Source organism: Protopterus annectens, chromosome 2.part2 (genome assembly GCF_019279795.1).
Source record: "Protopterus annectens isolate FY-2018-M chromosome 2.part2, PAN1.0, whole genome shotgun sequence".
Lineage (NCBI taxonomy): Eukaryota > Metazoa > Chordata > Ceratodontiformes > Protopteridae > Protopterus > Protopterus annectens.
In genome coordinates, this window is record NC_056730.1 from 595,735,692 (window position 1) to 595,762,388 (window position 26,697).

Below are 26,697 nucleotides of genomic sequence, written 5' to 3' on the forward strand. Positions count from 1 at the left end.
ATGTGTCTTTGAGAAGCACAGCAAGTGATGAATGTGCATGTATAAATAGCAGGCAGGTGCTATACCCAGTGCATTTTGAGAGTGCAGCCAGAGAGTGAGCATGTATGAATGTAATAGCTAGTTTGTATATACCTTTACCTAAGTTGAAGTTAATGAACTTCAATCATGCTGTGTTTGTACATAATAAAGCTGCTTGAACAGAACCCACAAAGTCTCATCTATTACATCCCGACTAGACAAGTGACATGGTGTCAGAACTGGGATTCCAGAGATTGATATCCAGAGCTACAAGGTGCAGAGATAGCAGTGAAAGTAAACTAAAAGAAACAAGCACGTAAAAGGGCCAGAAAAGAACCAAAGGTAATGAAAACTTGCACGAACAGTTTATTTTATAAAAAAATATAAAATGGAGCATTATAAGGGTGCAAACCACATTATTAAACAAGCAAGAGGCACAAAAGGTTTATTGATTAAGCAAAATGTTTAAAATTAAGGTATTTGATAAAATGATTATCAGAAAAAGAAAATGATCATGTTTAGAGTAAAACGAGCGCAAGAAAAGTACAATGGGCATGAAAAGAGATTAAATGAGCAAAACGAATATAATACGGGCAAAAAGGGCACATTGAGCATAAATAAAGCAAGGTGACTGCATGTCTTTTGGCAAACTGCTGTGTTTTGGCATAACTGCTACTTTGTATTGTATTAAGAGCATAACTAGTGTTATTTGAAGCATCTTGAAGTGTGTAAAAGTGCTTACAGTGTGTGCTTATTAGTGTGCATGTATTCTGAAGAGTTTATTTGTGTGCAAAGTGCAAATATTTTGTGAATTACAGTCAAAGTACAGCCACTTAGAAAAGTTTCTTGTACTGGTTGTGTCTATTTGCAAAGTGATGCCATTACAGAGGGTTTCTTGCACTGTAAAGAATTATCTAGCAAAGTACTGCCATTTTGGGGAAGTTTCAGTCTGCCATGTACTGTTTATTCACAAAGTGCAATTACTTCGAAATATTTCTTGCTCCGAGCTTCTTCTGTCCAGTTTATTAACACAGTGAAGTTATTTTGAAATGTTTCTTACATTGATAAGAGGTGATTTCTTACAGTACAGTGATTTCAAGAGTATTACAGTGCCCAAGAGACTTATTTTACAAAATTCAGTTGTTCAGAGGCATGTTGTGCTATTGGGCAAAGTTACGAATACTGACATAAATTTCTGGCATATGTGTGTATGTGTTTGTGTGTGTGTGTCTGTGTGTTTGTGCATATTTGTGAAATCCTTTACTGATATGTGTTAATAATGGCATATAGATTTTGAATGTCTTTTCCACTTGTATTTGATCATAATATTGCAGAGAATTGGAGGATATTTGAGCAAGAGTATGATATTTTTATACAAGCAGCTTATTCTGACAAAGATGCATGCACCAGGGTATTCATTTTGTTAAACCTAGCTGGGTCAGAGGCCATTGAAAGAGAGTGTTCATTTGTGTATGCACCAGCAGTATATGAGGGAGAAGGTGAAAATTGTCATATTGTTGTACAGGCTGAATCAAGGGAAGATCCTGAGTGTTTGAAGTGCAAATTCAGAGAAATGTGCAACCCCCAGACAAATATTACATTAGAGAGGCATTTGTTTTACACAAGAGATCAGAAACTAGGAGAAACATTTGCAGCTTAAATTACTGACCTGAGAAACAAAGCTAAAATGTGTCAGTTTGGTGACTTAAAAGATGAGTTGATAAAGGAAGGCTTCTGTGGTATTAGTAGTGCTGCTGTGAGAATGATTTTGCTTTGTGACAGTGATTTAACATTGAGTAAAGCTATTGAGATTTGCCAAATCCATAAGGTTACAGAAAGGCAAACAAGTATGCTTGCAAGTGATAAGATCATGGTTTCAGCAGGCTCCAGAGCAAATATAGACAGCATTGCAACACGTGGCAAACAAAAGCAGGCATAAGCACATAGCAGCCACAGCCCCTGCTGGTCCACCAAGGAAACCATGTAGTTTTCCAGCAAGTGCTTAGAAAGGCGCATGCTCAGTGCAGTACAAGCATAAGTCAGCAAAACCCAAATCCAGCTTTATTGTTAACTGTCGCAATTGTGGTGCCAATTATGAGTATAAAAGAGAGAAATGCTTAGCATTTGGTCAGCAATTTCGCAAGTGTAAAAAATGGAACCATTTTCAAAAATTTTCCAAATCAAGTAAACCTCACACAGTTATAAAGAAGAATCACTTGAAAAAGCAAGTTGATCATATAGGGAGCTGCAACTCTACTTTCTGTGTAGATGATGTATCAGTAATTGATGAAAAGGTTGATGCAGTGAATTTGTTGGCAAAGAACAAAGTGTTTTGTACTGTCCAGATCAAGGGTAAATCAACAGATCTTAAAGTAGGCACTGGTTCAAAGTGTAATGTTATATCTCCAGACACATTTGCTAAGGTGAGAACTAAAGAACAACTCAATGTGGCTAGTAGTGCAAAATTTGTTGCTTATGGAGGTAAGGAAATTCAAACTGAAGTCTCGTTAGTGCTCTCATGTTATTTGGCTATGTTATTCTATGTAGTCCGAAGACCTGTGCAGTCATTATTGGGTCTCAGAGACAGTTTGAAAATGAATTTTCTTTCTTTTACCAAAGAAGTTCATCTTATAAGCTCATATCCTAGTTCCAATTTTTCTGAAGTCGTTTTCTCAGGGTATGCTGTGTTTTCGATGACAGGTTGGGCACACTTCCAGTTGTGCATTCTATGAAGTTAGGCCCAGAGATCAGTCCAGTAGTCAGACCAGCAAGAAAAGTTCTAATAGCTATGCAAGATAAAGTCAAAGCCCACTTGGATAAATGGTGCAGCAAGGTGTAATTTGTCCATTTATAGAACCAACTGAATGGGTGTTGTCCATGGTAGCAGCCCACAAAAAATGGCTCAGATAAAATCAGAATATGCATTGATCCAAGAGACTTGAACAAAGCATTAAAGAGACTGCATCATCCAATGAGTACAGTCAAAGAGGTCATAGCCGCAATATCGAATAACACTGCTTTTATGTCTTTGATGCAAAAAGTTCATTTTGGCAAGTGATGCTTTATTGTAAATCCTCATCACTGACCACTTTCAGTACCCCATTTAGCAGATATGGATTCCTGAGGATGCCATTTGGAATAAATTCTGCAAGTGAAGTCTTCCAGCGTGCAATGGAGCAATTTTTTTCAGGTTATCCTTGTGCCATAGTAGTAGATGAGTGATTGGTTGGAGGCAACAGTGAAGCAGAGCATGACAAAAACCTTAAGAGAGTTTTAGACAGAGCACGTGAAGTGAACTTAAAACTCAATCCTCTAAAGTGCAAATTCAGGCTACCAGAAGTTGCATATATAGGTCATTTATTTACCAGCACTGACTTAAGACCAGATCCGTCTAAGCAAGCAGCACCTTTAAGACAACTAACGCATAAAAATGTTACTTGGCCTTGGTTGGTACAGCACCAGAAAGCATCTGGAGACCTTAAGCAGAAAAGTGCCACCCCACCTACATTAAGATACTATGATGTCAATAAACCAGTTATTCTTTCCTGTGATGCTTCAAAATTTGGTCTTGGTGCAGTTATTCTTCAAGAAAGCAGACCAGTAGCCTATGTATCTAGAACATTTACCCAAACTGAGATGCAATATGCTCAAATTGACAAAAAACTTTTGGCAGTAGTATTTGCATGTTCAAAGTTTCATGCTTATATCTATGGTCAAGCTGTTCAGATTGAAACTGATCACCAACTTCTAGTTACTATTCTAAGGCCAACTATACCTTCAGCTGCAGTGAGATTACAAAGAATGATGCTCAAATTACAAAAGTACAACTTCAAAATGGTCTATGTAAAAGGCAAACTTCTTTATCTGGCTGATACGTTATGCAGATTGCCCAGAAATACAACGAAACAACTAGGCACAGAGAATTTTGACTTTGACGTAATGACAGTGAATCGTTTTTCTACCATGAGACTTGATGAGCTGAGAGACCATGCAAAGACCGATCCAATTTTGCATACGCTCAACCACTGCATTAATGTTGGATGGCTGTCAAAGCAATCTAGTGCACCACCTGGAGTGCAAACCTTCTTTCTTTAAAGATGAGATGTTGATGGAATATGGTATTATTTTCAAAGGTCCTAAATTTGTTGTTCCTGCTTCCTTACAACATGAATATATCCAGATTTTGTATCATAGTCACCCAGGTTCCGAATCTACCAAAAGAAGGCAAGAGAACTAGTATTTTTGCCTTCACTAGTGAAAGACATTGATAAAGTACTTTCTTCTTGTCCATTATGCAAAAGTACTAAACTGCATTTACAAAGAGAACCACTTCAGCTAAGTCAAGTTCTGAACTACCTTGGTCAACAGTAGCCACTGATATATTTAAGTGGAACAATCAGCATTACTTAGTATTGGTAGACTCTTATTCGAACTGGTTTGAGATTGACTTACTACCTAATCCCTGTTATCACTAAGTTGAAACGTCATTTCTCAGTCCATGGTAGTCCACACAAAGTTATTTCTGACAATGGTACCCAATTTACTAGTCAGTTATTTCAGAAATTTGCAAGAGAATGGGACTTTGTACATGTTACTAGTAGTCCAGAATATCCAAATTCAAATGGACTAGCAGTGCAGAGTGCAATTACTAGAAAGGTCAAAGCGTGACAATACTGATGGCTTTTTGAATTTACTTAATCTCAGAAACATTCCTCGTGACGATATACTTGGCTCGCCTGCTCAGAGACTTCTATCCAGGCAAACTAGAACAATACTGCCTATTAGTTCCAATTTATTGAGGCCTAAAGTTAAAAACAACAGAACCATCAGAGCCCAATTATTCAGGAAGCGTTCTATCCAAAAGTCCAGTTATGATAAATTGAGCAGATTTCTTCATCCACTGAATGAAGGAGAGACAGTGAGGATACAAACGGTAAAAGGTTTCGACCAGATTGATGAAGTAACAGGAATATGTACTGGGCCGAGATCCTACTTTGTAGAATCTGTGGGTGTGGAGTACAGGAGAAACCGCAGACATCTTCCTGTACCAGAATCAATATCACAGCATTGTTCCTGTGATACATGCTGTAGATCTCAGTGCAATCCAAACAATGTTCCTGTTCCAGAACGTCTTACCTTCTGATTCCAACTCTAATAATGTTCCCGATATTCCTAATGTTGAACATTCAGCAGAGACAATTTTATTTGCTAAGTCTAATTCTCAGTTTTATGTCACATGAATTGGTTGCACTTTCAGACCTAGTGTGAAATACACAGCGACTTGGACATAACTGTATATACGTACATAGATCTGTATAAAAGCATGACAAAAGCTATTTGTATTTGCATGTCAACTAATATTCTCAGCATTGCATGGTCTACTTTTCAAGGGAGGATGTAGAGCAGTGTATGTGATGTTTCTTTAAGAAGTATAGCAAGTGATGAACGTGCATGTATAAACAGCAGACATGTGTTATACCCAGTGCCATTTTGAGAGTGCAGCCAGAGAGTGAGCATGTATGAATGCAATAGTAGTTTGTATATACGTTTACCTAAGTTGACCTAAGTTTACCTAAGTTAAAGTTAATAAGCTTCAATCGTGATGTGTTTGTACATAATAAAGCTGCTTGAACAGAACCCACAAAGTCTCATCTATTACATCCTGACTAGACGAGCGATATAAAGTATTCCTTACTAAGCTGAAATAGCATTAGTTCAAGTTTTATTGTTGATCCTTCATCAATTCCCAAATATTTATACACTCCCTCTTGCTCAAATTCTTTTATATCACATACTAATGTTTTCTTGGTGCTGCAGTTTTCCTGCTTTAAAGGTTGCTTTTGCACATTTATCAAGGTCAAAAGACGTTCTTATATCATCTGAAAAAGTTTTGACAACTTGCAGTTGTTCTTTCAGTTCCTTATCTGATGAGCTATACAGTTTTAAATCATTGACAAAGAGAAGATGAGAAGTCTTTATATTCTGTTGTTTTCTAGGAGCTAAATTATAGCCATGGCCTAAGCTGTTAAGTAGGCAGCTTAATGGTTTAAGGAAAAGGCAAAATAGCAATGGTGACAGAGAGTCACCTTGGAATATCCCCCTTTGAATTTATATACATGAGATAATAATTTGTCCTTTATCATGGCTTAATTGCAAAGTGTTCTGCGACTGCTTCATGGTCACTGTAATGTAGTTGATCAGTGTAGGGTGTCTTATACATTTTTTAGCATTCTTTTATCCATGAATGTGGGATACTATCAAATGCTTTTTTGTAGTCAGTACATGCCATACTTAGATTTTTCCTCTTATTACAGTTCTCCACTATGACTTTAACAACAAGTGATCCTTTTTCCATATGACTTTCTTTTATTGCCCTTTTGTTCTTTTGCCATAATTGAGTTTTCTTCTAAATGACTATACACTCTGTCGGCATCACTTACAGTGTATAGTTTATATGTCGTCGGAAAGGCAAGTTATTGGTCTATAGTTTTTAGTGTAGCTTGCAGGTTCACTCTTAAGTAGGAGCATTGTTTTTCCTATTATTAGCCAGGTTGGAGTCTGTTCAGGGTGACATATAAATAGTTCTTACTCATGGCTAAATCTTCGTGCAAAGATGTTAATACTTTTAACCAAAAGTTAGGTACTGCATTTGGGTCTGGGGTTTTCCAATTAGAGGCTTTTCTTAACTTTCTTTCAATGTCTCTGGGTGTTACTTCATCCCATTTCATATCTTGTACCTTTAAACTTTTTATTCTTTCTTTTACTTCTTCTGTCCATTTAGCATCTTTGTTATATTCCACAGGATCTTCATAAATATTTCTCCAAAATGTATCTATTTCTTCTTTTTTGTGGTCTTTCATTTCCTTTTACCTTCTTTCTCAATTCTCTATAAAACTGTTTTGGGTCTTCAATGAATTGCTTATTGTGTACTTTTCCTTTATATTTATGTGTGTTTCTTCAAAGTTTTTCCGCCTGTGCTGAGATTTTTAGTTTGTTGTTTGCAGTAGTGCATTATAGATCCTTATCTGTTCTAAGACTGTGCATTGCCTTTATCACATCTAACTTTCTAGTATCTTTGTTGATCTGTTCCCTCTGCTATACTCATCCAACAGTGGCACTTGTTGTCTCAATTGCTTTATAATTTTCTCTATTCGAGACTTCCATGATGGCATTCAATTTCTCCCCTTCCTTTCCCTCACTACCCTGTGTTCTTGTGGCAGAACTTTATCAGTTATCAATTTAGCTGCAGAGTAATATATCCTATTTACTTCTGTTATGTCACATGAATCTCTATGGACTATCCTAATTACTGTGTTGATTTGTTTATCAAACTTCTAACTTTTTGGATTTTATTGACCTTCTGCAATTTATTTCTATCATTGATCTTAATATGTCTATCCATCTCTACCAAATCAAGCAACTCGTCTCTTAGCTCATTTTCTTCTAAACTGTATGCCTCCGATATAGCTGGAGACATGACCTATCAGGACTACTTGAGTCACTTTTTAACTATAGCCTCAAAACAGACTTTCTACCATGAGAATGAAGGACTGCAATGGTTATACCACTTCATAATGATGGGCCATCAGCTGTCCCCAGAAACCGCAGACATATTAGTCTCACTAGTCTAGTATGCAAAGCCATGGCATGAATTATCGTGGAAATAATCAGCAAAGACATAGGTATCCATGAGACACTGGAATCAACCCAGTTTGGTTTTGTTAAGGGAAGGTCATACCTACTAAACCTGGTAGACTTCCTTGAGAAGGTTACAAAGGCAACTGATGAGGGGATAACAGTACATAATGCATATCTGGACCCTGGCTAAGGTATTTAACACAAATCCCCATTTGGTTACAGTTGATAAAGTCACCAAACTAGGCATGAACCCTTGCATAACACACTGGATTGCCAAGTGACTCACAGATAGGACCCAAGAAGTCAGGATTGATGATAACACCTCCATTTACAGACAGGTCACAAGTAGTGTACCTCAGGACTCTATGCTGGGACCGCTCCTGTGTGATCAAGGTAGTAAGAAATCATTCTATGTCTTCTAACTTATAAATAAGGGAATGATATCCAGGTTCAAGGAAGTTATAGTGCAACTTTATTTGGCCCTTATATGACCCATCATTGAGTATAATGCCCCCTTTAGCATGTACCTGACCAAACATATGTAACATTTGGGATGCGCACAAAGGTTCCTTACCAGGAGAATCCAGATTATAAAACATTGTCCTATATGGATCGGCTTATAGCCCTATCTTTATACTCTCTCCTACAGGTTGCTGAGAGGAGATCTATGTCTGGCATGCAATGCATCCTTAGATCCATCCCTTTTGGATGTTTTACCCATCCAAAAAATGAATAGCAACAGAACCACTAGATTCAAGGATTTAAATTTAGCTTGTGACATAAATAAGGCATGTTGATGAGACAGATATGTGTTTCAGAGGAACATCATACTCTGGAACACTCTCCCCATCCATGAGAAACAGAGTCCGTCCCTAATCCTATTGAAGTGCAACCTTGACCAATGTATGGGAAATCAGAAATTCACATTGGGTCTGGCCATAATCTCTATGATAGATGGAAGCAGACAGTAATGCCTTAGCTAGCCCCTCCTCCACATGTCCTCTAGAATCTTTCTAAGTAGCATACCCCTCCTAATAAACACCCATGATACACAGGGACACAGCTGTGTTGGATTGTATGGCTATGCTTATAAAGGTCCTTGTGGTTGTTAGCGTGATATTTTTCTCTGAACCTATGTACCTAAACATGGATTTTTCTCTGTTTCATTAGTTACATGTAAGCATAAGCTGACACAATACATGGCATCAGACAGCCCTATTTTTATTTGATAAAATCCCCTCTTACATCATATTCTGATATTGTATCTACCTATTAGCTAGATTGTTTTAATATAAAATTAAACATGCCACTACTTTGCTATACTTAAATGCATTTTTTCCCTTTGTAGCAAGAAAGTGATTGATCTTTTCTCATTTCTCCATACTATTACAAACAAAGTGATAAAAATTTCTGATGCTAGTAATACAACTTTCTCTGTCACACATACATACGCACAAACATGCAAATGCTGTCTCTGTCCCACACAAACACACACACACACGCACACACGCACACACACACACACACACACACACACACACACACACACACACACACACACACACACACACACATACACACACACACACACACACACACACACACACACACACACACACACACACACACACACACACACACACACACACGAATGAATCTGCATAGTACTCATCTTGCAGTATATTGTTACTCTCTGCCACTAAATGACCAACAGTTGTAGCTTTTTATTAACTGCCACTTCATTTCTTCTCTTCTCCATTCTGGAAATCTAATCATTGCCAAGTTTTTGTTTTCTTTCATCTGTCTGTTGACTCCTAATCTATACCTTTCAGAAATGCACCTTTTTTGTATTTGAAGGTCCGGTGAACAACAGTTTGGAAACCTTGTGATTTTTTTATGCTGATAAAGAACAGGAGCACTTTGTGTTTCTGATTACCCTTACCTGCCAAGCAATTAGGTCCTTTAGTACTTCGATCTTCACAAAGTCTTCTGGATGTTCTGCCATATATTTCTCTGTAAAAAATGCCTAAAATTACAGAGGCAGAAGTTAGTACATGCACCTATATCCTTTTATTTATATTTATTCAAAGAGCCAAATACAGGATGCAAGTTAAGAGAAAAAGCAACTAGAAAAAGATTGGTTTGCTAGGCTGGTTGTAAGTGTTTATTGAGCACCAGTGACAGGTTTACCTGAGAGAAGGAAAACTGAATAAATTATATTGTGTTGAAAATAACATGCTGAAGTGAAAGCTACCTGAAACATTTTATCCCCTCCAAAAACATTACCAAACTACAGTGACTTCAGCATCTATGTGGGAGAGTACTTCTCCCAGGTTATCAAATACAAATAAATATAAAAACAGACAGACATCAAACAAGCAACCAAACAAACAAAAAAACAAACAAGTAAATGCAATAAATAAATATTGAGCTCAAATTAACTACTGTGACACCACGACTTTTTAAAAGCACAGCAGAAAAAGCTGCTGCCCCCTGTATCACCAGATTCAAGAGGTTATGTCCCATACAACTCCAATTAATTATTCACACCCAGCATTGCTTCACTTGAAAGAATAGGACAGTGTTTGCTATCTGCCACTTTGCCTGAGGTAGGGTGACATCAGATTTAGAATGTTTAAGAGGGGGGAGTCCATCAATCATGCTCCAAACAAATATTACATTTGCAATATTTTTCTGAAGTTTAATTGTTTAATGGACTCTTCTCTGAGACTTGTACTGTTCGACAGTTTCCATTTTGACATTAGCCAATTTGTTCACTTCCTCTTTGGGTATTTTGAGATTTATTAATGCATGTATCAGCTAGCAGAAGTTTTATATATCCATTTGTCTATCTATCATTTTATACATATTTATTAATTGTCATTTGTTTACCTGGAATGTTCAACTGGGTCTGGGTAGGTGCCCATTTTAAGCACAGGACAGGAAAGGAAAGTTCCAAAGTATTCCAAAAACAATTTGCAAGCTTCAAAAATAATACAAAAACATCTACAGTTTAAATAATTATACCAAATTCGATTTAATCTGAAAATATTGGTTAGAGGTAGATACAAATTATATGAAAATTATTTGATATTTATAGAAAGTTTAGCCAGTTTAGAGACATTAAAGTTAAACTATTATAATACAAACAGGAACTGCAATGAGACGTGAGAGGAAAAAACAGGGTTATGGCATAATTAGATAGAGACAGGGGAGGGAAATCAATTGAATTTAAGAAGTGAATAAAGAAGGGAGAGTAAGGAGTTAAAAGGTATAAATAAGTACTTGTTCATATTTAGGGATATGGTTTACCCAGGGGTTGAGAAAGAACAGGGCAAGATTTTGGCTAGGAAGTCTTTTAGAATGTTTTTCAAAGGACTGGAGGTAGTGTACTGGCCTGATGGATATAGGTAAGGAGTTCAAGGTCTTAGCAACATGGTACACACCATGTCCAGCAGATTTGATAGGTTTGTGGACAGGGGGATCATAATGACTGAGTGTGAACATAATGGTGAAGAATGGCATTTAGTGGCAGACAAGAAGAGGGATGCTGGATAATTTTATAAGTGGTAAGAAGCTGTGTAAATGTTAGTTCTAACCAATTTAGGCTTGTTAGTGTTATACAGTATATATATATATATATATATAAATATATATATATATATATATATATATATATATATATATATATATATATATATATATATATATATATATATATATATATATATATAGATAGATAAATATATATATATATACATACACACACATATACACACACACACACACACACACACACACACACACACACACACACACACACACACACACACACACACACACACACACACACACACATATATATATATGGGTCTACTTTAGATGAACAAAATACCACTTACCCGAAACCCATTTCACAGAGAAGAAAAGACTGACAACATCACAACACCGATGTCCCGGAACACTGACTATTCACTCCAAGTAAGTAACCACTTGGCCATCCGAAACAAACAAGTAAATGGAAGAAAACCAAACCCATCCATGTGGGGGGCTGCACCCCTCATACCTTCCTAACTAAATATACCAATTCTGAGATCGTACTACCATGGGGGTAAGGGGCAAAGTTCAACAGGGTGGCCGAGTGCTTACTTGCCTGTAGTGAATAGTCTGTGTTCTTGGACATTGGTTTTGTGGTGCTGTCAGTCTTCTCATCTCAGTGAAATAGGTTTCGGGTAAATGGCATTTCGTTCATCTAAAGTAGACCCATATTTTTATATATATATATATATATATATATATATATTGGAAGACTAAAGCAGCTGAGGCAACCAGTCTTTAATGCAGTTTGTTATATACATATGAAAATAAAATAAAAGTCCTGCCAATAAAAAAATATTTTACTTTAGCTAACTGAACAGGAAGCACCTGTAACAATATTAGACTTCTTGGAAATAGTCTCTCTCATCAACTGTCTTTGGACTACTTAACAGCAACAATTTCCAGATTCTTCTTCAAGTCTTCCTTTACTGTGATTTGATTCACCCTCCCAGAGCCACTGCTCTGGAAACTAAGTCCCCTTTCATCATGTGGGTGCATTATTTTTGGGGGGGCAGGGCTGTGGCTGAGTCACATCTAGAGCATTGAGCATTGTGCCAGAATAATGCACTGAATAGCTTTCCCTGAGATAGAGTGTGCACAGTGTGTGCATCCTTAGGAAGAAAACACCCCTGAGCCAGCATCATACTGCTGCCAAAGATACGATAATTGCCTCACCAGCCCTGAACATGGATTGGGGAAGTCTGGGGGAGGGGCTAGTCTGGTTCAGATTACTCAGTGAATTAAGAGGGGTCATAGGAATAACCATGGGAAACAAGAAACTCCACAAAACTCTATTTATAAATAACTATTTATAATACTGCTATAAACATTATTTAAATAACTTTTTACACAGTTTTGTTCACTCATACTCTTTCCTTTAGTGAGAACCACCATGCCACACTACTATCTCTCTCTCACTCTCTATGAATTTAAATAAAATGTAGTATATATATATATATATATGTGTGTATATATATATATATATATATATATATATATATATATATATATATGTATATGTGTGACACAGTGGTGCAGGGGATAGTGTTGTCTCCTCAACTCGGTGCCTCCACTGAGTCCGCTAACCAGGAAGGAGGACTTGGAGGCTTACATTTTAGAAACTGAGCAGATCACTAGCCAGGAGGGTTGGGACCAAGCCAAAATTGTTCTAATGTTCATGGCACAATTAACAAGGATTCCTCTTCATGTAGATGTGGAAAGAGCACACTAAAAGAACTAAAAAAGCCAGGAAATGTTTGCTTGTTTGAGATGAGGTCACAGCAGAGACAAAGATGGACAAATCCATGAATGGACTTTCTATAACAGCAGAATAGTAAAGTTTCAGTTTTATGCATTAAAATATATGTCTATGGTTAGATCAAGAGAGTTATAATAATAAGAAACAATGACTTGAGATATTGGTACAGGCATTATCAGCTGTAATTTAAAAGTAGGTGTATTGGAGTTGAAAGATTCTGAAGGTTTTGTTACTCTTGTAGAGAGAATCTTATGCAATGAAAATTTATATAGAGTTGCTTAGGATGATAGAAAAGTCACTTGTTAAAACAAAAGGGGCCACTGCATATATACTTTGTTTTAAATATGGAAAATGGTGCCACATTACTAAATTCTGTAATGGTGATATTAGTTCTAATGTGCATATTAAGCATGCCGAGAAACTTGTGAATAATGTAGAAACTATGGAATGTAATAAGACATCTGATACAATGTTTGAAACTGCATTCTGTTACTGATTGTAGAATTATTGTTATTAAAATATTTTGTAATCCTTTGGAGCTTTTCTTACCTAGGCCTACGCTGAAAATGGGCTCCTACCCAGTCGGACTTTCCTGGTAATCAAATGTCAATGTTGCATCTTTCAGCTTTTCCCGGTTAGGGGTCGCCACAGTGGAACTCCGGTCCGCTAATGATTGGCAGTAGATTTTTATGTACCGAGTTGACAGCCCTGATGCACAACCTTCAACAAAGGTATGCCCATTCACGCATGTCTCCACACAGAAGACGCTTTAGCTGAGAATCGAACAGGATAATGTCTTACTGTGAGGCGACAATGCTACCGCAGCACCAGCACTGCAGTAATGAAATGTCAATAACTAACTAAATAAATAACTAAATAAATGTCTTTTTGTTAAATCACCCATTACTCTGCCCTCCACTAGCCATAACTCAGCAGGATAGCAGGAGAGCACTAAGGAGCTCACAACCTTGCAGAGGTAGCAGATTGCTGCATGCTGCGCTTACTGTGTCTTCTGATGCAGGCATAGTGCAGTCCCTGCTATTCTGAGCGATCTGTGGAGTCATGATTGTGTATACCCAAGGCACAGTTAAGCTAGAATCTCTGAACACTTCTTGGCAGGCAAAAACCAGACTTTCCTCATGTATTGGAGTAGCAGCAAATTCTGTATGCCAGGTAATATTTTAAAAGCAGGACTTGCTAATCTCCACCCTCTAGATGGGTTAGCCTGCCTCATATGCTCACTCCCATCTTCTACAATTGGTCTCTTCAGTACCTAGGCCAAACTCAAGTCACTGGTTCATCAGCAGAAGGAGGTTTACTGGGTTTATGTTATTGGACATGACTAGAGAACAACACAGAAATATCAGATAGATCACATAACATCATATGTTACATTCTGCATAACAAGGCCAGTGAGTGTGAACAAAGTAAACAATATTGGTGAATTCATCTTATAGAGCAGTATATCTGATAAGAACTTAATTATATATGGGTGTAAAATTTAGAAAAAAAATATACTGACTTCTTTGTCATTTAAGCATCTACATGTTTATTATTATCAAATTGATTCACAGGTTTGACTATTCACCATGTAATCCAGTAATGTAGGGACGTGGTTGCCATAATACCATTCTTAGTATGCAGAAAAGCTTACTACAGTGTGACAGCTTTATCTCAGAAGGTTTCCACATCATGGTAAGCCTTTGTGATTCAGAGACTGCTCTACAGCTATGGTTTTCTCCTTGTGGAGTCCTTTAATGGAAAACAATATTGCTGGGCAAGCCACATGCTAATGTGGCAGACTGGAGGGAGGAGTTACTGATGCTAATTAGCCATGTGCTTTACCCTGGAAATGTCAGTGGCTTCTGATTAACTTGCTGCAGCAACTGAAAGAATCATTCTACCGCATTAATTTTTACTCTAGCAGGTAAATGGTGACTGCCACCTTTACAGAGCCATGGTGTGTGTGTGTGTGTGTGTGTGTGTGTGTGTGTGTGTGTGTGTGTGTGTGTGTGTGTGTGTGTGTGTGTCTATGTGTGGGTGTGTGTAGGTGGTGCCTGTGCTACTGCAGTGCACTGTTTGATTTAATGGCAGTTTATTCCATAGTCCAACTTGATGGTGACTCACAAGGTGATCCCACTTTTGCCATTGTTCATATTCTGTTTTCTTAGCAAGTTACTTGATTTTTGCTTAACCTCATACATTGTATGTTCTAGGCAATGTTTCAAAAGGAGGAGGCCCCAGAAAGCCTTGCTGACAACAGAGATATTGCCTCAGGAACATACAACAGATTGTACAGTGAGAGCTCTATTAGCCTGCCTGTAGCTTAAAGTTTGGCAGCCCTACTACTTTATGAAAAACATTTGAACTTCCTGTGGTTGTACAAAGTATTATGATAGCAAGTTAACACTTACCTTACTCTAAAACTGGCCTAATCATTATTGTACAGAGTGACACAGTTATTTCTAGGGACCATTATAATATTCAGGTTAGTATTAGTCGAGTTAGCATGAATGCCCTCCAGATGACTGAAGATACATTTTGTCCCAAACTAAATTATTTGTAAATATACCTGGGATCCTAACAGCAGTTTTGAGTACACATGAATCAGTGTTATAATCAGTCAGAGTTGTATTATTTATTTATTGGCATTTGTTGATTGTGATCATCAGACTGGGCAAAATAAAATAAATAAAAATAAAAAAATGCCTCCTTTCAGTGGACACCCATGGAAAAAAGTTCCAAAAAGATTACATTTTGGCTAAATAAAGAAAACATTGTAAATTCAGTACAATTTAGTTACATATAGAAACATTATAATTTCAAATGTATATCAGATAACTGGATAGAAAAAGAGAAAGACTGAAGAGCATTGCTAATTAAGAAAAAAGACAAACATTTTAAGACCAGCATTGAGCTAGAAAGATTGTGTATGAGTGATGGAAAGCAGGTCTAGAAGAAACATTAAAGATCATGTGGTAAAATATATCTCTCCGATGCATGGGAACCAGAAAGGGGTTCAAAAGGTTATAGCACTGCAGAATAATTTAATTCAGTTGTAAGCCCGAGCCTTTCCAGAAGATGGTGTGGGTATGTTTGAATTTTTAGTAAGCAGCCTGCTATTACTTATACCACACAGGAAGCACTAATGCACTTCAGTGTTGACAGTAAAAGCAGTTTGGTATGAAAACTATATTGCTACTGCACTACTGACCAACTGGCGTCTCCTGACTGCACTCGGGATGGCTCCCCACTTCGCACAATGCTAGCTACACCTCTGTAATCAGTCATCACAGTATTCTTCCCAAAGCACAGGATATCACATTGCTTTATATGGAGCAACGGACTATTGTTGCAGCATAAGGTAGACAGTACCCAGACCCCTGCAGCACCTGTGTTTTCCACCCTGTATTCATCTACAAATGTTGTCATTCACAGATGATTGCTCACTCTTTTACCTGTGAGAAGAAGATGTCTTCGTTAGCATTTTTCACCTCTTCTTAACCTAACTTCTCTGTAACCTTTTACTTTCTAGCTTTTCATGTCTGCGCAAAGGTATACCATGGGAATTATATCAGCTGAGCAGTTATATTCAAAGTACATCTACCTTATCTAACCTGATAGCATACACAGTGTGACTTTGTGAACTCAATGCCTTCCATATAATATTGTTAGATGTGTTTTATAACAAAGTGCACCAACACCCTCAAAAAAAAAAAAAAAAAAAAAAAAAACACTCTCACATGCATTTGATGGCCAACCATGAAGCACACCTGGAAGTTTATTATGCTAATGTATCATCCTTCATACGTAAAACCAGACATCAACTACTTAAGCACTGTTTAGATAGTAACTTATATGACATAACAGATGTTTGAAGTACTCTTACCATGATTATAGCAGTCCTTCTCTTAAATACTCAAAACAGCACTTTTGTAGTTTGTTCTCACAATATTAGAATGAGGGCTCACCAAGTACCTGACAGGACCTGTGTAAAATTGTTTCTAAACCACTTAATCTGTTAGGATTTATTTATCCTTGGTATAATGGTTAACATGCAAATCAAATATGTCTGGAAAGTGAGACAGCTGCGATCCACTACAAAAGGGATACCTCCAAAGGAGACTAATATCATTTTATGGAGCCTATGCATATTGTTTATATAGCACTTAGCATTTTGGTTTAAATTACTGATTTTAAAATATAGACTTAAAAGGCATATCACAAAAAAGTGTAGTAAACTAACCTTTTCATACTTGGCAAAGCCTCCCATCACCGCAGGATCAACAATTCCATTCAGCAGCATAGATAGTGGGTTGATTGACAAGTTTGGATCATTGTGATGCTGATTGACTGAGGCCAAAATTTTATCATTGGTGGCCTGCATTGTTTCAATAGCATTCTCCAGTGGGCTTATAGTGGTCTGTCAGTAGAAAAAAGAGCAGAGATGAGGCACTGAAATGCAGAATAGCTTGGGATTCAACTTGTGCAATTCTTAAACAGCAACAAAGAGCATTACAGTTCAGCTTGCCTCTCATTCAGAAACCTGCTTACTGAATAAACTTTTGCTCTTTATTATACTACTTAATGAGTTACCACTTAATTTAAAATTCTGTAACATATCTCTTCAAAGAAAGTATATTTTTGCAGTTCAAAACTTAGATAATCAGTGAGAAGAATACAGATGGCTGACTCACTTAGTCTGTGCCACCAAGATGGGTTAGACAACACAATCACTCTGGACACTATATTCTGTATTTTCTTCAACATATCTATATGCATAGTGCACATGCGATGTCCAGCACAACTGTAACATTCACACACTTGTTAGTTTCTGATCTCTGCTTCTACCTCAAATGTTTACTGGTCATCAACTTTGGAGGGGGTCTTTTTTAAATGTTTTTATTTATTTATTTTAATTTGGTCCTCAGCGTTTGGCTGAAGGGGGGCACGCCAGTTAGGGGGCTGGCCAGGGTGCCAAGTGATCTAACCATGGCTTGGCGTACTTGTGGACATTCTCCATTCCTTCTCAGGACTTCACTGCAGTTATTATATTGGTATACTTGCCTTTGGCTTGGGGCATTTCTCAAACTACTTTTAACTTATGAATAACTTAAGCTGAATATATAAGGGATTCACACCAACAGGTCAGATTTTACATTTAGCCTGTATAATGTCCTATATACAGTTTAGCATCCCTGAAGCACAACTGAATAACTGTTTCAGCTGGAACTTGGAACCTAGCCAGCTGGAATACATTTCTGTGCTATGGGAATGACTTTATTTATGTGTCTGTAAAAATGTCTTATACTGCTATAGTAGATTATATATTGATCAATTTGTTTGGGAAGGGATGCTGGGATAATGTTTAAGTTGTTTACCTTACAGACGCAAGATGCAGGGATTGATTCTCACATGGTGTGATTGGTTTGACTTAAAATGGCCTACAAGGACAGTTAGCCTAGTAGTAATCTATGAGGTATACTAGTAAAAAGGCCCTACTAGATCCTTTGCAGCCATGATCCTGAAAAAAGGCAGATAATCCTGCTTTAATGTAGAGTGTCATATTTGTCAAACTGCTCTGCTTTTTATGTGCCTCAGAAACATAGCAATAATTTCCCATGTACATTTATGACTATCATTTCCAGTGCCAGCAGGAGTAAGATGATACTTTTTAGACATCAGTAAGAGACCACGTAAAAATAAACTGCAAACTTTTATGGAACTATTGATTTTACTTAAAATTGTTACTGATAAGTTAATTAGGTAAATGTCATACAATGTTAAATGTTGTTTTAAAGATTAATGTGATACATTTACAGAATTAATGATTTTCCTGAAATTCTTACTGACCATTAAGTTTGTTGAATATTGTACAGTATTAAATGGTGCTTGAATATTTAATATTACGTGCATGAACTAAAAAAGCAACAACAAAGATATATACCGTGGTGAAATGAAAGAAAACAACCAGCCAAGATGCACTTGAGATGTATTTCAGGCAACCCTGAGTTAGTGCATAAGATCTTATGATATTCAATATTTGTGCTTAATTTTGATTATAAAAACTCGAGGGGGGGGGGGGAATCAATGAATATGCTGTAGGAAAAAGTTGTTTGAATCCATGATTTCATGATAAAGGCCTAGACTTGCTTTAGAATCAATTTCAAAGTACTAAGATATTTTTGTGGTAAAGTCCACAGGAGACATGCAGTCTGGACTGATGGTGCCTCATGAGGTAAGTGTTATTTGTAATTTAAAATGTTCCATTGATAATGAAAAATCCATGAGGATTGTTATAGTTCAAAGTATATGCATAACATTTTTCCTAAAAATAAAGAGATTTGCAAGGATGGTTTCTGGTGACAAGTACAGCAATAGTAGCTTCGAACATCTGATCAGAGGCAGTACTGAATCTGAAGTTCTTTGTGTCCTCTGAAAAAGATAAGCCTTAATTTCTCGTTTTGGTATGTCAACATGAGGTTTTCCTGTTTGTAGGTCTTTTACAGTTCTTTTGCATAAGCTGTCTTGACTTCTAACAGAATAACTGCACCATCCCCAGATGGAATTTATAAAGCTTTCTCAGTATGATTAGAGTTACCTATTATTGTAGAATATTGTGTGAAACTAGGCATTGTAATGTATGCAGAACTATATGCAAATATAGATAATATCGTGTACTTGTCAAATTAAACCTGCACTGTTATATTGTAACCCTGTAATAACCCGGCTTGTCTCTGCAAAGCAGTTGACAAATCAATGAATAAACACTGTTAATCTGCAGAGCATGTAATGTGGTTATAGTAGAATAATGTGTGGAAGGAAGTAATGTTCTTATGTCAGTTTTTTGTTAAGAACATTAGATATACAGTTTGTGGAGGTACAGAGTGTCAGCTTTCATTATGTCATGCAGGTATATTGCTAATAGCCTTGTAATGGAGGTAAACAGTGGTTCAAACGAGGGCAAGACAGCAGGAAACAACTTCATGGATGCTTAAATTGTGCTGAAATTAGACAGAGGAACAGTATGTACAATTTATATGTTGCTATATTACAAGCATACATAGAAAAACAGTTTGTGGGGCTTACTTTTACAGCTATTTTCTTACATGGCACTGAACTCAGGACATTATACAAAATGAGATCCAGTTTTCTGACCAATGTCAGTGACTGTATCACAGCTGTAACTACAATATCTGTTCCACTTATTTGTACTTGCCCCTCATTTAAAACTGGTTTATATTATTCAGTTGTCTCTGTCTTCATAAGGGAGCATGTTTTGATTTATTATTACCCTTAGACCTTCAAATACGGTGGACAGCTGATTCACCAGTTACACTCCTATTTCTGTATAGGTTTTACATGTGCTGTCTTCACTGTTATGGTACAGTTTATTAACATACATCCAGTGGAATGATTTGTGCTCTGCACTGGAAGCTACACACCTTTGTTTAGTAATGGTTAGCATGGAGCATACTACGGGCTATTTTTGCTATTTTGTTATCATGGGGCATGTAACCACTCTAGGCGTGGTCTGGACTAAAGCATAAAATACAGAAAACTTCATTGGTCTGGGTAGGAAAATAAAATAAACAAGGAGCTCGAACAGATACGGTAGAGCAATCTTTAACCTGTGCTACTAGTACCAGGTGGCCTGCAGACCGAATAAAATACAAAAGGTAGATGGAAAACAATATTTTTTTACAAAAGTTTGTTCAGGTTTCATGACAATTTTTTTTTTTTGCTGTTTTGCTTTTTGCTTCTAAGCACAGAAATGGTGCTGCACTAGTTGAAAGGCTGCAGCCTATGGCTACTAAATAATCTGCAGAACTGGGAAAAAAACAGACAAGAACCTCTAGACACAATCTAACGGAAATAAAACACAGTCCCCCTCAATATCTTATATCTTTCTGGGTCATCAGGAGGACAAGTACCTACCAGGTATGGATAAGATTCTCTAATGCTCAGGGGATGTTTAACATCAGGGATAATACACAAAATATACTCATGTCACACAACATTTTTAAACGCATAATACAGCCTACTTGCATAAACTGGGGACACAAAGAGTGCACAAGTGCATTTAACATTAACTTTTAGTCTAGGCTTGTAATGGTCTGTAGAGTGATTTCCTAGTATTCACCTATGAACAAGTTAAGCAAAACTGATGTCTTTTCCCTCAAGGGAATCATAGGATATTTCACAGTGTTTGATGTATAGAGACTGGCTGACATAAGGAACTAACAGACATGTGTATTTCATTTGGGTCAAAACCAAAATCATCTGACATTGTCCACTGTGCTATATGTTTTAACAGGACAGAAGAAAGGCTAGGAATGCTACAGACATTTCCCATTTCTTAATTATAAATGGTGCTTACAAAAGCAATATCCTTCTGCAGCAAAGGGTACAGTTTGCACAAACATGAACCTCTAAGTGTCAAAAGAGAGAAGGATATTAATAAATCAAAACTTAATGTAAATTATTTTAATTAGAAAATATCCACAAGTGGACCTTATGGACTCTTACCAACAAGTATAATATTTTCATTGGTGTACATCTTGTTGTAAGGATGATTAGCCATGAACAGTCCAGCTGACGGCCTTCTGTTGTATGTCTGAGGACGTTGTATTACATTATACAGTTGTTATAGTGCCTTATGTTGGGCATATCCATTTCTGTGGATGTTCTTTTAAACAAAATATTAATTCTTTGTAGTCTTTAAGTTAGACTTACCGTTACTATACTGATAACTTCGAACCACCGATGGATGTATGGCAATGTATAGGCTGTGCAGAAGGTAGTTCTGTCGATCCACATGGTCTGGAAAAGATAGCAAGTACAACTGTCATCATCTCCTTAAATTATAATATGTCTTTTAGCTACTTTTTTGTTACTGTCTTGCCCAATAAGTTATATGAAAATGTGCATTACCTTGAGGTTAACCAACAAAAATGCTATCTTAACCAGATTTCCCTCATGTTTACTACTCCCTCTTTCCAACTGGTGCCATAATCTGACTCCCATGACTCTTCATGCACTCTTTTAGTCCACCACTCATGCTACCTACCTTCTCTTTATAACTCCCTCTCTAGCCTCCTTTGTAGCTTCTAACAAGTCTCTCTCCAGATCTTTACCTTTAAGTCCCACTCCATTTTTGCACACTGATTAGGTGCAGGCCATGTGTACTTTTACTGTACCTAGGTAATTCTTTTAGCTTTCTGCATCTTTTGTAAACACCTTCGCCATGCAGGGATTTTGTACTTTGTCTTCCCACCTTCACTTTCTGTTTGTACGGATATCTGATCCACACAAATAAGGAAATCCAATTTTTCTGCTGGAAGTTTCCCATAGACACGTCCAAAAAGACCTTAGTCTCATTCTATAAACCTTAGACTTCATTATAACCTCTCCACATATGTACCTCTACTGTTTTTTCTTCACCACACTGTCAACGTGTGGCATCTTCCATCCACTTCTGTTCCACCAGCTTAAGTAGCATAAGGTAACATCTATCTAATATTTATATATATATATATATATATATATATATATATATATATATATATATATATATCTGCGGTGGTGGTGCTGCGGTAGTGTTGTCACCTCACAGTAAGACGCTGTCCTGTTCGATTCTCAGCTAGAGCGTCTTCTGTGTGGAGACATGTGTGAATGGGCATACCTTCATTGAAGGTTGTGCGTCAGAGCTGGCAACTCAGCACGTAAAAATCTACTGCCAATCATTAGCAGACCGGAGTTCCGCTGTGGTGCCCCCTAACCGGGAAAAGGCAAAAGACACAACAACAACAACATTCTCTTAATGGACCTGTTTTCATAAGAGACCTATGTATTCTCCAAATTTCCTCCTACAGATCACCTGTTCCCCCAGCCAGTTCATACCTTTGTCCTTCATTCCTTCATTTTCTGGAAGCACTTAGTTTGTCAGTGTTATTGGAAATCACTCCTACTGCATTACTGGCACATTTTTTCCAGTGCCTCCCATTGTACAGGTTTATCCTCCCACATCAACCCTGCCCTCCAAACTAGTATAGCACTCCTCTTCTCCCTTTCACTTAGCACATTTTAACCTCTGACATTTTAGTTATTATGGCTTTAGAAATGCTGTACAGTTTCAGTATCACTTCAGAGTTTTTCCACCTTCCTCTTTAATCTATTGGACATCTTCCTTCCTAGTAATCATTTCTTCTTTCTACTTAATCAGACAGTCCCTTTCTAATATACCTTCTCCTTCAGATTAAGACCACTCTCCTATTCCTGACTCCTCTGACAGCAACGGTAAACTTAACATCCATTTTGCCACATTCCAGTACTTCCTTCATGCTCTTCCTGATCTTCTCCATAGCGATTTTTATGCATACCACCTATCTTGGGAGTATTAGGACAAATTACCCCCTTGTATGTTAGCTAGGTTTATTTATACAATATATTGTCTGAAAATTGGGTGCTCAATCATCTATCAGCCTGAGCAACTTTTGACACTCAAGTTAGCAAGAGACATTAGTTTTACAGTTTATTTACTCTTTTCTTTTAAGGCTTCCTTTCTATGTACCCAGCCAACTAAAGTATTTAAGACAGCACCATCATCCTGTGTTCCCCATTTATCCATTTATCCAGTGCTGCAGCAATCTTAACATATGAAACTTGCCAGTTGTTTCTATCATAGTTGTGCTAGAATGAAGAACCTCAGCACCTATACATTTCACTCAACCATTCTTCAGTAGAAGCATATTCACTGTTTGCTTTTTTTTTTTTGTTTGTGAACCTCTTGAATGCCTTCAACATTTCTGGGAGGATGTCCATCACATGCAGTAGTAACAAAAATTGCTCCCCAGTTCTTTTTCACCCATTTTTTTCATACCTCTGCAATAGTTCTTCAGTGAACAGAAAAAATTAATTCGAGAGGAAGGGTACCCCTATGCCATATCCTTGCATCCCTTAGCTTTTCTTAAAGTGCCCCCATTAGGTGACAGCTGAAGCATATAGGGTGTCCTAATATAGGGTTAAGAACTCTGAAAAACACTAACCGATAACTTAGTTCTAACTCTGCCTCCTGAAAGCATCACTGCTATTATTTCAAAGGCATTTTTAATATTAAAAAAGTCCAACATTCACTTTGACCCTTATATCCATCTTAACTGCATTCACAAACTCTAATAAGGGGCATCACTGGTTTTCTAATCCTCTGCATTTAACAAACTCAACCTGGGCCGCATTAACCAAACAGGGAATAATATCCTCCAATGTTATCACAGTCAGTTTGACAAAAATGTTGTCATTGCATTGATAAGAGTGATGGAAATATAATTTGCTGGATCATCATTCCCCTATAGCCCTTTCCATAAAATCCAGCTACCTCCTTACAAGAATATAGAATACTCCTTAAACAGGACTATAGTTTTGACTGGCACTAGCTCACCTCTACCACCTTCTAGAAACCTGCTAGGAAATCATTACTCTGCTAGCTTTCCCTACAAAATTTCATAATAGTATTTATTTCCTCAAAATATGCCACCTTTACCCCAAATGAATTTTCAGTTTCGTTAATCATCAAAGAATAAAATTAAAATGTTACATAGGTCTCTTATGAGAATAGGTCCATTAAGAGGTCAGCACCGTGCGCTACAAAGAATAGATCTGAAATTAAATTACATTAAAGATAGAATGTGAAGAACTGTGCTAAGTGAAAGCAGCAGTGTGTTTCTAACATGAGATAACTATAGTTTGCAAGGACTGCTTCTTGACTGTTCAATTTCATTTATCAAATGAAATTTAAGAAAGCCAGGACACTGTTTTATTAGAATGAATAATTTCTTTGCATACACAACTTGAATATTTGTTAAAGGTCCACTATGACTAAATTTTTACTTTGTGTAATATGAGTAGAAGCCTTGACATACTGCACTGAGAAAGGAATTTCTGGAATGGAGCTGTGTATGAACGAGGTCAACAGTGCACGAGTCTTGATAAAACGATCAGTGGGCCTCCAAACTTGATATTTGATATTATAGATATATTTACATCTGTATATAGAAGTTGTTTTTATACTGAATCCTGTAATGCAGCATTGTTATTTTTGTTCTTTAAAAATGAAAATGTATTGTGTGTAATATATCTCTCAAACTACAGATGCAGAAAACAGATAAAATGTCTCTTGAAATACAGAATCTATCTATCTATATACACACACATCTATATCTCTCTTTGTACAGTATGTATGTCTGTATGTATCTATAAATCAGTCTCTATACATAGAAAGAGATTACATTCAATTCTCTATCATTTTATCTCATCACAAGTACATAAAAGCATAAATTATCAATTTGAAATATGGAATGAAATTGACATATATCTAAAATGAATAAGTGTTCTCTATAGTATAACGAATGTAGAAAAGAAGTTACATATTTGGAGATTAAAGCCAATCAAAGTAAGATTTGGTTAATGGTCTGAGTCTTCACAAAACTGTCAACCGTTTGTCTCCAAAATGATAGCAATACTATTGGAAAAAGCTCACCTGAACATCATGCTGTATATGAGAAAGGCAGGTAAAGAACTATCTTCTTAAAATTAAAGAAAGGATAAACAGTCAAAGTGTCCCAGGGTAGGGCTAATATTCTGTCTATACATACAGCACCCATAAAACAGACAGTAGGCATACAGGCAGGTGTTTGTGAGAGCGTGGAAAGGTGCTACTTTTGAAATGTGTTTTACACAAATAAGTAAACGATGGATGGAACAGTCTTCCCGTGGGAGTTAGGAAACAGCTGAAATCAGCAGCTATGGTGAGAGTGAAGAACAGCTGATATAAACCATTTAAAGTATTATTTGTCTATGTAACAATGACCTATTTTGGTGTTTGAGTTCACTGTGAAGGCTTTTTGTTGAGTGGCTGTTTTATCCGGAATCCCTATAGTAAGGTAAAATTACTAATAGTTTGCTCAGGGCAGAGACCCCCAAATGCACTGCCATCTTCACTTGCCTCTGATTAATGTAACCAACTCCAGGTTTGCTGCTTCTTGCCTCAACAGCCTTCTATAATGAATATATTTTGTGAACTAGTAGGAGATGTATAAATGCTCATCAGTGGGGTCAGTTTGACTGGTACATAGTGTATTTGGTGCTTGATAAATTCAGAGGTGAGATTTACAAATGTAAGTGTTCTGTAGGAGGCAACTTATTAGTATGTATTCCTTTTATAAAAGTAAACTAATGACTGGACCTTGTAGAAGAACCATTTATGGGACTGTGGATGTTGTGAATGTGAGTGCATGTTCCTGTGGATACTTACTGGAAAAACAACATTTACATTCAAGTCTGACTTTGCAGTAGAGACTGCTGTTGTATTATTTGACAATCGGGATGAATTTGTTTGTATTTTCATAGTTAATAATTATGATTTATTTAGCAAGTGTTATGTATTAATAAGATTACATATTTTCTGCTGTTTTACTTAATGTCTTGTTTACTTTATCATTATATTCAAGCCCTATTTTTAAGTATGTAGGAGTCAAACACCCAAATAAGCCTGCACTTGATTTATACAGATCAGTTTCAAATTCACGTAAGAAGTTATACTCATAATGGGAAGGATTGATCCCGTCTGAAAGAGTGCGTGTTATACGATATCCAAAAAGAACATCAGAGTTAGTTTCCAAATAAGC

The 26,697-nt window shown here is 36.9% G+C and overlaps 1 protein-coding gene across 1 annotated transcript in view; it reads right to left on the reverse strand.

Annotated features, from left to right (window-relative positions):
- The window catches only part of LOC122795737 (dedicator of cytokinesis protein 1-like), a 2,411,902-nt gene that overhangs the window by 272,404 nt on the left and 2,112,801 nt on the right, over positions 1 to 26,697 (reverse strand). Inside the window, exons 15-17 of the mRNA XM_044064047.1 lie at positions 21,749 to 21,835; positions 17,259 to 17,435; positions 9,599 to 9,682 (exon numbers count right to left, since the gene is read on the reverse strand). Coding sequence (XP_043919982.1) covers positions 9,599 to 9,682; positions 17,259 to 17,435; positions 21,749 to 21,835 — 348 coding nt within the window. The remainder of the gene's footprint in view (positions 1 to 9,598; positions 9,683 to 17,258; positions 17,436 to 21,748; positions 21,836 to 26,697) is intronic.